General features: G+C 46.0%; 1 protein-coding gene across 2 annotated transcripts; it reads left to right on the forward strand.

Moving 5' to 3' along the window:
- Positions 1-1,939: 1,939 nt before the first annotated feature.
- Positions 1,940-14,204, forward strand: ETV7 (ETS variant transcription factor 7). Of its 2 annotated transcripts, XM_053392971.1 has the most exons (8): positions 1,944-2,226; positions 6,449-6,572; positions 7,692-7,856; positions 8,395-8,517; positions 9,099-9,332; positions 11,246-11,388; positions 12,366-12,466; positions 13,404-14,204. In XM_053392971.1, the coding sequence occupies exons 1-8, from the start codon at positions 2,221-2,223 to the stop codon at positions 13,519-13,521; spliced, it is 1,014 nt and encodes a 337-aa protein (XP_053248946.1). In that variant the 5' UTR covers positions 1,944-2,220; the 3' UTR covers positions 13,522-14,204. The 2 variants fall into 2 exon arrangements, with proteins under 2 accessions (XP_053248947.1, XP_053248946.1); XM_053392972.1 differs by lacking the exon at positions 8,395-8,517 and having other exon boundaries at positions 1,940-2,226.

Below are 14,204 nucleotides of genomic sequence, written 5' to 3' on the forward strand. Positions count from 1 at the left end.
AAATTGGGTTACATGTGCTTTTAGGGTGCTTAAATCAATTAAAAGGGTAACTAATCCACCAGTTAATGGAAACTGCAGGAGGGGAGAGCGCTCTCACACTAGGATCCTGCTTGTGGGCTTTCCAAGGGTACCTGGCTGGGTATGGTGAGAACTAGATGGACCCCCCTGGCCTGATCCAGCACTCTTATGTTTGCTCATAATCAAGCCATATTAAGCTAAATGGGGCTTACTCCCAGGTAAATAGGCAAATATTGCTGCCTACATATTTACCTGAGAGTAAGCGCGGGTGGCGCTGTGGGTTAAACCACAGAGCCTAGGACTTGCCGATCAGAAGGTTGGCGGTTCGAATCCCCGTGACGGGGTGGGCTCCCGTTGCTCGGTCCCTGCTCCTGCCAACCTAGCAGTTCGAAAACACGTCAAAGTGCAAGTAGATAAATAGGTACCGCTCCAGCGGGAAGGTAAATGGCGTTTCCGTGCGCTGCTCTGGTTCGCCAGAAGTGGCTTAGTCATGCTGGCCACATGACCCGGAAGCTGTACGCCGGCTCCCTCGGCCAGTAAAGCGAGAGAAGCACCGCAACCCCAGAGTCGGCCACGACTGGACCTAATGGTCAGGGTTCCCTTTACCTTTAAGCCTCTTTGAACTCAATATATTTAACTTCTTAGTGTAACTCTGAGGAGTTAGAAACAGCTGACTTCTAAGCCATGGTCACAACCATGGATTAAGAGTTACACAAATCTGGCTGTTAAAGATGGCCTTGTGCTTACCAGAGTTTTAAAATTAACATTTTAAATCTTCCCTAGTAGGTACAGCGCTCTCCTTTAGGTTTCATAGATTCAAAGAATCGTAGACTTGTATATCCCCCCCCCCATAACATTCATGACAGTTTAGGGGTATATGTTGTGAAAACCTGGGCACCATTTTCATAGAATTGTAGCGTTGGAAGGTACAGTCCAGGGCTGGATTTACATACAGTGGTACCTTGGGTTACAGACTCCGCTAACCCAGAAATAGTACCTCAGGTTAAGAACTTTGCTTCAGGATGAGAACAGAAATCGTGCTCCGGCGGAGCAGCAGCAGCAGCAGGAGGCCCCATTAGCTAAAGTGGTACCTCAGGTTAAGAACAGTTTCAGGTTAAGAACGGACCTCCAGAATGAATTAAGTTCTTAACCTGAGGTACCACTGTATAAGCTAAACAATCTATAGCTTGGGGCCCCACTCTCTTGGGGGGGCCCAAAAAAATTTAAAGGGGAAAAAACTGGATGTACATTTCCAAAATATGAGATAAAAAACAAATAAAATAAAACCTACATAATGTAACAGTGTTTTGTGTTGTGTAGGCTCCTATGATGTAAATAATGGGCCCCACCTGCTAGCCTGCTCCCTAAAACATCACTGGTTTGCTCATTTCTATATATAGGGTGCCTACATTCTGCATGGACTGGTTGCATGGCAACACGTGCCAATGGCGTTAGATACCTGATAGGTCCATAAATTACCATATATATAGCATATGTTCAACAACAAAAACAGCGATAAAGGACAGCTGGACATATAAAGGGCCCCATTGCCTTCAGTAGATTAGGGCCTCATCAAACCTAAATCCGGCCCTGAAGGTACCCCAAGAGTTATCTAGTCCAACCCCTGCAGGAATCTCAACTAAGACATCCAAGGCCGATGGCCACCCAATTTCTGGTTCTACAGGTTTCGTCCATTGCACAGTGAAACTGATGGATCTGCCTTCTCCAACTAACGACTGCATCGTGGCAGAAGATCTGCTGAGTGTTATTTTTGGGGGTGTGCATAAGCGTTAATCCGTCCCTCGGAACGCTATGCTATGTTAGCCTTGAAGGCGCCGCGGGACTTTTCCTTCCAGGAAAGCAACGCTCCTGTTTGTCCTTTAAGCGCACTTCTTTCAGAAACCCTCTTCCTCGCCGCTGGCTGTGCACAACGAGGCGGGACCAGCCGGCGCACAAGCGGCTGGGGGTGCTCTGCGGACTGAACTCCAGCAACCTTCGGATCCGGCTTCTTTCGTTTTCGTTTCCCGGAAGGGTAGTGCAGTAATCGGAGACCGCGATCTCCTGCCTTTGCTTGCCAAGCAGGGAGGGAGGGAGAGAGAGGGAGGGAGAGGGCGGCGAGGATCAGGGGACAGAAGACTTGCTTTGCACCCCGAGCGCCCCAGCCCCCGGAGCAGCGGCTCCACCTTCCACTTCCCACCTGTAATGCAGGTAAGTAAGAGATGCTGGGAGCCTGTGGGACACCTGCTCTGCACTCACCGGACCCCCTGTACCTCCCCCCCCCACTTTCAGTCCTCTGCGTCCAGTCTCCCGCGCCAACTCCGTTTTCTTTCTCTCCTCTCTCTCTTAACGCGCATCCCAAGTTCATCACACACGTGGTCCCCATCCCTCTTCGCGTCCCGAGCCTCAGGTTGTATGTACCTGAGACCCTCCCACTTCCCACGTTCCTCGTGGACAGTTTCAGCTCCCCAAGTCCTCACATAAAGTTTTCTGAGTTGTTTCTGTTAATTGGCTTATTTCAGGCTGGAGAAACTCTGGAATTCCCCCCTCCCCTTCCCAGTTTATTTCACAAGAGGGAAGGAAAATAAGCTAATGTTCTAGAAGGAGAAGCGTTTTGGAGGAGAAAACTGGAGGGCCAGGGAGGGATATAATCAACTTAAAAAACAAAACAAAAATGTGTGATGAAAAACACTTTCTTTTCTTTTTTCCTTGGCTGACAGGCTAAAGTTTTTCGATTGTTTTCACCAAGTGACAAAGACAATTTTGGGCTGGAATATGTCATTTGTGAATGTTGTGACTAGGCTGGAAGAGGAAGAGATCATTTTTTAAACCCAGCATTTATTCTTAGGCGGTGAAGATTGTACATTTGAGTTTCATATATGGGGAAAGTAAAGAGCAACTGGAGCTTGTTCTTGAGGATGTATTGCCACAAATGGAGAAATAAAGTGTTAGCTGGACAGTCTGATTAATATTCTGCAGCAAGGGGGGGAGTGTGTTTGTTTTTGGTTAATCATTGCTGTTGCCATGCCTGAACAATGATTAATTTGGGTCATTATTTAATTTCCTCCTCTACATTTCTCTATTTTATTCAGCTTTTTAAAAATAGTTTAGAAGTGAAGTGTAAAAATGGGTGGGTATCTTTCAGTTTTATTTTCACTGGGTGTTTGAATCTGAAACACTTTTTAAACTGTTGTGTAAAGAGTGCCTTAAGTGTGGTTAAGGCTAACTATAACAGCAAATTGTCTTGTGGCACCTTCAAGACTTGTCAAATGTATTGTGCTTTTTAAACACTTAGATGGATGATAGACTTCAGTTCACAAAAGCTTGTTCAATAATCAATGTATAAACAATACAGAATAAGGTGCTGCTGATTTTTTTGGGGGGGGAGGAAGATAACAACCAAATAATACAACTACCGCTTTGCTAATTAAAACAGCTAACAAGCCAGTCTATGCGTGTTCAGGCCATTTTTAAAGACACATAGACTTCAGTCTATTCAGAACAGACTTCTTAGTGGCAGTGAGAATACACAAGTATTTGGGGATTTGAGATTTAAGTTTCAAATACTGATATAGTAAAGACTTAATAAATCCATAGAGACATAGTTTAATTAGCATGAGATATGGCTTAAAAATAGCTATAGCATCTGACATATCAGCCTCAAGTTAGCTTTTTTTTAAAAAAGGTAAAGGACCCCTGACAGTTAAGTCCAGTCGCAGACGACTGTGGGGTTGCGGCGCTCATCTCACTTTACTGGCTGAGGGAGCCGAGGGAGCCGACGTTTGTCGCAGACAGTTTTTCCAGGTCATGTGGCCAGCATGACTAAGCCGCTTCTGGTGAAACCAGAGCATAGATCCTGTTTATTTCAAAGATGGAGTCACTCATAAGCTTCACTCTCTTCCATCAAAATCAATGAGACCTAAACTTCCTTAATTTTGTCTGAATAATTGCCTTAAGTTACAAAGTGCTTTGCATTTACCGTATTTATATTGCATTTCCCTCTACAACTACCCTGGTATCTATTATTCCCATTTCACAAAAGGTGAAAACTGAAGCTGTGTGTATATGCCATATATTTAAAACATGCACACCTGAATCCTGGGAACTGTAGTTCACCCCTAATAGAAGCAGCACCTCATACAAACTAAAGTGCTTAGTATTCTCTGTTTTTTGGGGAGGTGGACTTTAAATATATGGTTTATATATAGCCTGAAAGAAATTCCCTTCCTCAAAGCCACATGAAAAACACTTTGCACAGATGTATCCTATGCATGGCAACTATTATTGATGAGGGCTATGGTTTCAATGTCTGGATTAAGAGACATATAGCGATTGTGACAGCAGTGCTGTAGTCTCTAAACAGATTTTTTATTTTTTTTTGAGTTGAGATGATAACTCAACTCAAAAATGAAACAAATTTCTTCTTCAGATCTAAGTCTTGCCTAGAAATTGCACTGACAGAAACATCCCTTCTGTGCTTGAAATTTGGTGAATTACTGCCACTGATGGCTGTGTACACACCAGAGTGTTAATACACACATGGGTCCCCCAGATCTGATCCGCCCCCCATGGGGTTTTGTGCACTTTCAGCCACATATGAACTCTTTAAGCTGATTTCTGTCCAAGGTTTCCCATCAACATCAGTAGATAGCGCTTGATGGGATGTATTTGCATGGTGTGCTGTTGTCCTCTCCCCCCAGTCACTATTTCCCCACCCTCCTTGAGTTCTGGAAATCCGAGGTTTGTTGTGGGCAGATACTGTATTTGTTTATGTGCTGGTCCCAGGAGGAGGTTACCGTGAGGCGTGGTCAGGGACCTGGGTTGAGGGTCTGTAGACTGTTCTCCAAGGGTGAAGCGGGGTCCAAAGCGAGGAGCCGGGCAAGGTCGGGAACTCTGGAAGAACAGGTCTGTGTGCTGGCCGAAACAGGTCTTCAACGACGTTGCTCCTGCAACCTGGGACCGGGCTGACTGGCCTTTATCTTCTCTGAGGCCAGGGGCGGTCCCGGCCCCCAGGTGACCCGCCTCTCCTGGCCTTAAGGCGAGCACTCCTCCTGGGAGAAACCAGTTCCCTCCGCTTCTCTGCCCTGAGCCTCTGCAGCTCAGGAGAGGCTGAAGGGTTACTGGACCCAGGGGGAGACTCACCTTCCCCTGACAGGGCTGGGAGAGGCGCACCTGTAGGCAATGTGTCCTCAATCACCTCAGGAGCCAGAGTGGATTCACCAGGTGCCTGCTCCTGAGGATCCGGCACAGGTGCAGGCGCTTCAGATTCAAGGCCCTGCCCCAGCTCAGCCGGCCCTGGAGGCGGGGACTCCTGTGCTGGCTGGGATTCCTCCGGTTCAGCCTATGAATCGGATTCCCAGGCCATCACAGTTTACCTGTGAGTGCCTCCTTTTGAGATTCAAGTTTTCTGATATATCAGACTTGCACAAAACAGTTGTTTTCTTTAAAAAATGTTTGTCCTTCCCAGCCATGCCAATAGCTTGCCCTTCCTGAGTTCTTCAAACTTGAAGTCCATTATGAGCATGCCTGCAGGTATTGGTTTGCCTGTGCTCTCACCATTTTATTATTTTTATTTTTAGATGCAAGTTTTTTGATATATAGCAGATTTGCACAAAACAGTGGGTTAAAAAATAATATGTGTGCCATGTGATATGAGTTATTCCTCACCAGCCTTTCCTGCACTGTATCATGATCGAATGGCAGCAGATTATAATACAATGACCATTGCTATTCATAAAGCTCTGCTATCCATTTTTATCTCAACCTCCCTCTGAGGGGATCAAGGTAGTATTTGTGGGGTTATGTCATTTTATCTGTGCAACAAATCAAGGATGTGGAGTAGGCTTGGATACAGTAAGCAGCCCAAGATCACCCAGTGAGCTGCATGGCTTAAGTCAGAGGTCGGCAACATATGGCCCATGGGCCAGATGTGGCCCACGAAGACCGTTTTACTGGCCCACAAGCTCCCCCTGAACTGAGCCGCCTGCTCGGTGAGTCCCCCACCCGCTGCGCTAAACCGGCGCGACGTGGAGACTCTCCGAGCGGCGCCGGAAATCGTATCTGTGCATGCGCAGATATCAAAAATCACATCTGCGCATGCCCAGATTCTGGAAATCGCTTCTGTGCATGCACAATTTTCGGCGTCCTGAGCATGTGCAGAAGTGATTTTCGGCGCCACAAACAGGATGATCTCCATGGGAGTGATCCGGCCTATGGCCGGTAAGCCTTGCTGACCCCTGGCTCAAGTGCATGGTCCTGTCCATCATCCAACAAACATCCTTCTACACTGCTCTCATCGTCAAGCTGCCATCGGAACAGGTTCCACTTGCTTCTCTATAGCACAGAGTGATATAAATGTTGCAGCAGGGCATGACTCAAACATAGGGAATCCAGTTTGTTCTCCACATCTTCGGTATGTTTCTCCTTTCTAAAGGGTGAAGTGGCAACTAGTTCTTCAGGTCCCGTGGCAACATCTGCTTTGCCCCTGCAATTCCAGCCCACATCTGTTCCATCCTTACTCTACGAGGGACAAATCTGCACATTACCAGGCTGCCTCAGTGAGTAGAAGGGTCATGATGTAAGGGACCAGTGATCAATACAATTTTTAAAAAAGCAAGACCTGCAACAAAATGTTGCAGTGTGAAGTGCTCTTGTTTGGATACTCCATTTCATTACCTCTCTCATCCACTCTTCTGTCCCCCCATAACAGACAGACCACACTCATTGGCCAGTGAGCGTGCTCTTCTTTTTGGGGGAAGGGCACTCCACACAGGATTTCCCCGTAAAGTTTGTACTTCTGCAAATCTTGAGTTCCCCCCAAGCCTCCTGATATCTCCCTTTTGCAGATGGATAGTTTCATTTTTGGCTGCATAAGCAATGACACTCGCTTCTGATCATCACTTCTCATATGTACGAATATTTTTATGGAGCAGACCTGGGTCAGGTGATGCACTGGTCAAACACACCTACTGCCTGCCACATTATTAAAGCACTCCTAGTGTAAATGAAAACAGACGTAACATTTTAAGAGTGGAGGGTTGGTCTGAAAGCACTATCAACATTTTCTGTGCAAAGGCAACTTTTCTTCTGCTGGGGTGAGGAAAATAAAATTTCTGGAATTTTGCAGCTTTTCAGTTTGAAGCAGGAAAAAGTTTGGGGGGCGGGGAGTGAGGAGTGGATGGACAAGAATGATGGCCGAACCAGCATTCAGTGGCTTCCAACCCACCTTTTCTTTATACACGACATCTGTCTTCTTCGCTTATTAAGGCAAAGTGATCGTAAGAATGTCTTCTGATGTGAATGAGAGAGAAAGCAGAAGAACTATTGTTAAATGAGATATACACTCTAATGAACTTTTCATTCAGTTTTAGAGATGTAGGAAATAGAAAGCCTATGTAAGTGCATGTCTGAAGCCAGCCTGGCTCAGGGTTGTGTATTTTGATATGATACTTTATACTATGAGAATCCAGAATTGATTATTTGATGCACAATTCAGCATCCTAAGGACCTCACCCTTCATTTTCTAAAAAGCAATTTCCTAGTCCACATGGCTGTGAATATAGACTTGAAAATGTATAAGAACCATGTGGGGAAATCTCAGAAACTGGTTGGCAGGGGCGGGGTGGGGATCATTGCCTTGTTCTTTTAATTTAAATATCAGTCTCCTTTGGTTGCAGGAATCCAGCCCTCTCTGTGGAGCAAAGATGATGTGAGTCACTGGCTGAGATGGGCTGAGAAAGAATATTCCCTCAGGGAAACAGACGAAAGCAAGTTTGAAATGAACGGGAAAGCCCTATGTATTCTCACCAAGGAAGATTTCAGATTGCGGGCTCCTAACTCAGGTTAGAAATGTTTCCCCTTAATAACTCAAGGGAAATGAAGGATTTCTTACAGGCAAAGAGAATTAGAAAGGCTTGGATGCAGTTATAATACTAAAGGGAACGCATGGAAATAATGTGCAAAGCCTTTGCACTCAAAAGGTGACAACACCCAAGGGCAGGCGTAAAATCATTTTGAGTAGGTCAAATACTTGGCTGAGTTTAATAGTGGATCTCAGTTTCTCAGGTACTCAGTAAACTGGGCTTCTGTCTTGCAAAGCAAGATGGAAATTCCTGACTGACTAGGATGTCTTTTGAGTCACCAAATGTGGACTCTTCTTCCTTGGAGGATTTTAGTTGGATGGTCATCTGTCAGGGATGCTTTAGTTGAGATTCCTGCATTGCATTGGGCTAGATGACCCTCAGGGTCTCTTCCAACTCTACGATTCTCTGAAAATGGTGCATAGGTTTTCACAACATATACCCCAAAACTGCCATTAATGTTATTTTTGGGGGATATGCATAACGTGGGATTGGTCTTTCTCTATTTCTTTTCCCACAGGAGATGTTTTGTATGAATTGCTCCAATATATTAAGACCAAGAGGCGAGCCCTTATTTCTAGCCCTTTCTTTAACTCTGCCCTTCGGGATGCAGAACACGCACAGGCCCAGAGCGCTCCAGAAGGTGAGTGCTATGGAGTTGTGGATTCATCTTGGTCAATTACCCTTGGCTGGTACTCCAGCAGCCGTGGATTCAAATCTTGGAGTCTCACATGCTAGCAGGCAGAATCTAGACCTTAAAGGTGGGGGGGGGGCAAGGCTTAGAGAACCTGATCAGCAAAGTGAAGATTCAAGTCCAACCCCTGATAGCTCCAGTTAAAAAGGTCTCAGCCAGTGGGACACAGCACGAAAGGAAAAAGAGATGGGGAGGAAGGAGGAAAACCAGAAAACTTAAACACCAGTTCTTAAGAGTTCAAAAGCTTAGCTCTCTAACCACAGGACTGATAGCCTGGTGCAACAATGCCAGGATATTGGATCCAAATAAAATAAACTGCTTCCTTCAGTTTTCTTCTCTTCTGAGATAACCTTTGGGGTTCTTCCCATAGGTGCCAAAGTCCATGCTAGATATATGGTGCTAGGAAAGAACTTTAGCCAGTTAGTCTGTCATAGTTGCTTTGGGTCCTGGGCTTACTTCTTGTTATAAGTTCATTTCATAGTATTCAAGTGACTGAGAATATACTGAATGAAGCCCTGATCTCCTCACAGGCATGAGATGCAAGTTAGATGGTCTCTCAGCTGATGGCCATTCACACCCAACAGAAAGGTTGATCATTCCTACAAGTCTTCCAAGCCATACAGAAACGACTAGATCTCCAACCAAGATCTTCTACAGCCCTGGGTCCATCAGTCTCTCTGATCATAATTTGGGGATCAATTACAGGGGAGATATTATTTGCTCGTTTCCTGGGACACCAGCTCCAGTCAGTGGTAAAATTGCTGGTAAGCATGAATTTTCTGTATTCCTTAGCTCCCTTGTCATAAATCAGATTATATTTGTAATTTCTGTGGCACCTTTTCTACAAACTCAAAGCGCTTTATTTGCTTTTTTTAAAATTGTAGATTGTGTTTCAAACAAAATGTTTCCCAAAGAGGTTTACACAAATATACGCAAATAAAACACAAGACAATTTTGAAATATGGGGGGGGGGGGAGTAGGCAGCACTTTCAAAGGGAAATATGGGAGGGGTGTGTGGATAGGCAGCACTTTCAAGGAAGAATAGGCTGGTGGAAGGGAAGGCTTCATCCTCTTCCCTTGCCCTGTTTTCAAGCTCACTGTGAATATCTCCTCAGGGCCAGGCTCTCAAACTGGAAGGCTAAGCAAAGGGAAACACAGCCAAGGGACATTTTCAGAAGATAATTGGTGGGAGAGGTCAAGCACACATCCTACCCGCTTGCTGTTTCTCTCCTATAAAAGCTTTCTTTGCTCCTGGATTACCTCAGCAAACACTGCTATGGGAACCTGTGTTTTGCTGAGGTAACAGTTACCGTATTTTTCGCCCTATAAGACGCACCTTTTCCCCTCCAAAAATGAAGGGGAAATGTGTGTGCATCTTATGGGGTGAATGCAGACTCCTTGGCTTCAGCGATAGCAACACGAAGCCTCCAAAGCCTGCGCTCCGGAGGCTTCGCGTTGCTTCTGCTGAAGCCAGGAGAGTCTGCTCTTTGAGGCTGGCGGTGGGGGAAAGCAGCGCTTGCCCCATCGCCAGCCCCAGAGGATGGGGGGCAGCGGGGAGGCGCACGACGCCTTGCCGCTACTCTCCAACCCGGCTTCGAGGCTAGCGGTGGGGAAAGCAGCGCTTCCCCCATCGCCAGCCCCAGAGGATGGGGGGCAGCGGGAAGGCGCGCGACGCCTTGCCGCTACTCTCCAACCCTCCTGTGGGCTTTTGCGGGAGATGGGGGAATTCCCCCACCTCCCGCAAAAGCAGGCAAAAGCCGTGTGCTCTTTAAAGGGGCTCCGCGGCTTCTGCGGGCTTTTCTAGGAGGTAGGGGAATTCCCCCACCTCCTAGAAAAGCCCGCAGGAGCCGCACACCCTTTAAAGAGCGAGCGGCTCTTGGGGGCTTTTCCCCAAGGAGGGAGAAGGGACTGACTGGCAGAGTCAGTCCCTTCTCCCTCCTGCGGGCTTTTGCGGGAGATGGGGGAATTCCCCCACCTCCCGCAAAAGCCCACAAAAGCCTTGCGCTCTTTAAAGGGGCTCCACGGCTTCTGCTGGCTTTTCTATGAGGGGGGGAATTCCCCCACCTCCTAGAAAAGCCCGCAGGAGCCACGCACCCTTTAAAGAGCGCACCGCTCTTGGGGGCTTTTCCCCGAGGAGGGAGAAGGGACTGAGTGGCCGTTTCAGTCCCTTCTCCCTCCTGGTCGAAAAGCCCGCAGGAGTCACGCGGGGCTCCTGTGGGCTTTTGCGGGAGGTGGGGGAATTCCGCCACCTCCCGCAAAAGCAGGGAGAAGGTCTTGGAGTAGCGCACAGGCTGCGTGCAGCCTGTCCACTGCTCCCAGAGCTGCGGGGGGGGGGGGAATCATATTTTTTTCCTTGATTTCCCCCCCTGAAAACTAGGTGCGTCCTATGGGCCGGTGCGTCCTATAGGGCGAAAAATACGGTAGTTCCTCTCTTAGCTGCAGGCTGCACAGGGGCAAATGCTGAACTTTTCACCCACCGAGAGGAAGAGAGGTCTGCCATCAGACACAAAATTGCAGCATGGTAGCCCTGCTCTTCCTCACATCATTGGTCACTTATTTGTGGTAGCTTGGAAGTGCACCCTCACCTAAATGATGATACAGAATTGCCCAGTAAAGATGCTAACTTTTGTCATCCTAGCTGATTGAACCACAACCCTCTTTTTCTGCTCTACTACAGACTGCAGGTTACTTTGGGATTACGTCTACCAGCTCCTCTGTGACAGCCGATACGAAGCATTTATCAAATGGGAAGATAAAGAGGCCAAGATATTTCGTGTTGTTGACCCCAATGGACTAGCCAGGCTCTGGGGTAATCACAAGGTACCCAGTAAGCTTCTCATGCGGAATTATGTAGATGCAGATTTTTATTTTAATAAAAGTTGTTTGGGCCGTCCCTAATCCTGGTGAAACAACGGAACAGAAGGGATGCTTCCAGGTTTAAAAACCCAACTAATAAAAATAATGTATAGTATAAATGTTATTACTGAAGCTGCCTTTAGGGTGCATTGTTTGAGCAGGCATATGGGGATATCATATCTGCTAGTTGGTAAGAGCTCCTAGCTGACAGATCCATACCCAAGTAAGTACCCCTAGAGTACTTATTCATGAGGGGATCCCTTGATTTAGGTACAATGATCAGGCCAATTTTTTACTGGAAAAGTTGGAAGATTGTCTTAGATAAAAAAGTGGGTAAATTTATTTCACCCTGCCTTGGAGTTTCCACATTGCCATCAACAACTTTTCTTCTTGAAATAAAGTCCACTGTCTAACGATCTCAATAGGTGTCCTGTTCAAGCAGTAAGCATGGTTTACCAGGTTATTTTATTCTAAATTCTTAGCTACAATCTAAGAGGGATTGCAAGAGGGAGCTTGGTGGCAGAGCAGTAAAATTCTAAGCGCAATCTGTTTTAACTGTTGCTAAAAGGACTCAGGTTGCAGGAATGGGAAAGAGCTGCTGCTGGTACGATGATGAGCCACAGCCAATTGGAATAGACATCACTGGGCTAAATGTACTACTGATGTACACTAAGGCAGCTGTTTTTTTTAAAAAAATCTTATTAACTCACACTTTCAAATGAAGTTGCTCGAACCATTCGTCGCTCAGCTCTGTTTAAAACAGCATCTGTTGCAATTTATTATGTTTGGAATTGAGTGTTCAAGCATCTAGTCCAGTGAACTACGATTCTGCAGGAAGATCCTATGGTGCTTTTTAGCTAACCTAGCTTAAACCATTCCTATTGCAGTCAAAGGAAATCAACTGTCGGTTGAACAAAACCCATAATCTTTTGAATTTACAGAACCGCAGGAACATGACGTATGAGAAAATGTCAAGAGCTTTGAGACATTACTATAAACTCAACATCATCAAAAAGGAACCTGGGCAGAAACTCTTATTCCGGTAAGAAAATACAGTGGTACCTCAGGTTACATATGCTTCAGGTTACAGACTCCGCTAACCCAGAAATATTACCTCAGGTTAAGAACTTTGCTTCAGGATGAGAACAGAAATCATGCTCCGGCAGCACGGCAGCAGCAGGAGGCCCCATTAGCTAAAGTGGTACCTCAGGTTAAGAACAGTTTAGACCTCCGGAACAAATTAACTACTTAACCTGAGGTACCAATGTAAGAGTTCAACCTGTAAAGTGAGCTCACTGGGGAGTTACTGCGAGAGAACTGCACGTTAGCAGGGTAGGTAATGTTTGCTGCACAGAAAGTGCTCTGCTCTCTAGTGGAGCAGGATGATGGGGGCAACTTGGTTGTGTCCATCGGGGAGATGTTGTGCACCACAGTGCAGATCTACTCAGCTAAAAGGTATGAAACCTTTTGAAAATTTGTTTTGCTCAGTTATGGGACTTTTCCTTGGTGGCAAGAAACTCTGAGACAGCAGGGTTTGAGCCAAGGACCTTCACCCAAAGGATGAGCCCCTTAGTCAGCATGGAATCCTGTATGTGATGCTGAGATGCAGACCAAGTTGCATGTGACTTCAAGCAAGCATGCTTACTCTGGCCATTTTTATTTTACAGAAAAATCAGCTATGGGGCCCAGACCTACAGTGTGCTTCCAATCCAAACTAGGGACCCATACGAGTTTTGTGCAGTTTTCAGAAGACTGCTGTTGTTGGTCCTTAAACTGGATTGGAAGCATGTTCTGGATCTGGTCCCTAACCACTGATTTTTCTACAAAATGGCTAAGTTAATCTCATTTCCTGGGACACTTTAATGTGTTGTTTGGCCCAATGACTGTTCCTTAAAGAGTGGGGTTGGAAGTGGGCTTGAGAACCAAATGGGAATATGGATTAGCTCAAAGTGTGCATGTTTGTTTCTTTAAAATTCCAGATTCCTGAAAACTCCTGGAGAGAGAAAACCTGACAAGTCTAGCGAATTTGAGCAGCTGGACAATGAAGAGCAGGAAGGAGAGGACTGGAAAGAAGATGTGCTGGAAATCTCACCATAGAACATTTGCCAAGCCACAGAAGCACTTAGAGGCTGCGTTGTGCAATGGAAAAGCTTTAAATGACTGGACGATGTGAAATAATGTTTCGGGGCTTGTGTATTCTGTTGCTTCCTACAGCTCATATTAATCCACTGGACCTCTGCTGCCTTAGAATCAGACCATCAGCTTTTAATCTACTGCTGAACTGTAAGCAAACTCTGTCAGCATTTCTGTTTGAAAATGGCAGTGCTCAGAATCACATATCTATAGCCACTGCCCATCTTGTTGCTGGGTGATTTGTAAGCCACTCTTTCACAGACCAGCGTCTTAAGATCTATAGACCCATAACCCCATAATTCTGTTATTTTTTTGATTGTGTGTGTGTGTGTGTGTGTGTGTGAATGCTCTCTCTACGTTTTATAAAAGTGTGGTGTGGCCTGTCTAGTACAGCATCTCAGATGCTCAAGGGAAGCCCAAAAGAGGACCTGAGTGCAACAGCATTCTCTCCACTTCCGATTCTCTGCAGCTTGAACAAGACAACTTGCTTGGCCAGTATACAAACACTACATAAGCTGATTGGGACTATTAGACTTTAAATATTTTCACATATTTGGTTAAACCATTTGAGTAGCAACAATTGCCCTCTCTAAAGTGGAACATCCTGAAACTTGCAAAACCAGCTCCCCAAACTTTCTAGAGTGGCC

This window comes from Podarcis raffonei, chromosome 6 (assembly GCF_027172205.1).
Source record: "Podarcis raffonei isolate rPodRaf1 chromosome 6, rPodRaf1.pri, whole genome shotgun sequence".
Classification (NCBI taxonomy): Eukaryota; Metazoa; Chordata; class Lepidosauria; order Squamata; family Lacertidae; genus Podarcis; species Podarcis raffonei.

Excerpts from the sequence above, each read along its gene's own strand:
- ETV7 (XM_053392971.1), top strand. Across the intron at positions 7,857-8,394 it reads ATTGCGGGCTCCTAACTCAG|GAGATGTTTTGTATGAATTG; the intron begins GTTAGAAATGTT and ends CTTTTCCCACAG. Across the intron at positions 8,518-9,098 it reads GGCCCAGAGCGCTCCAGAAG|GCATGAGATGCAAGTTAGAT; the intron begins GTGAGTGCTATG and ends ATCTCCTCACAG.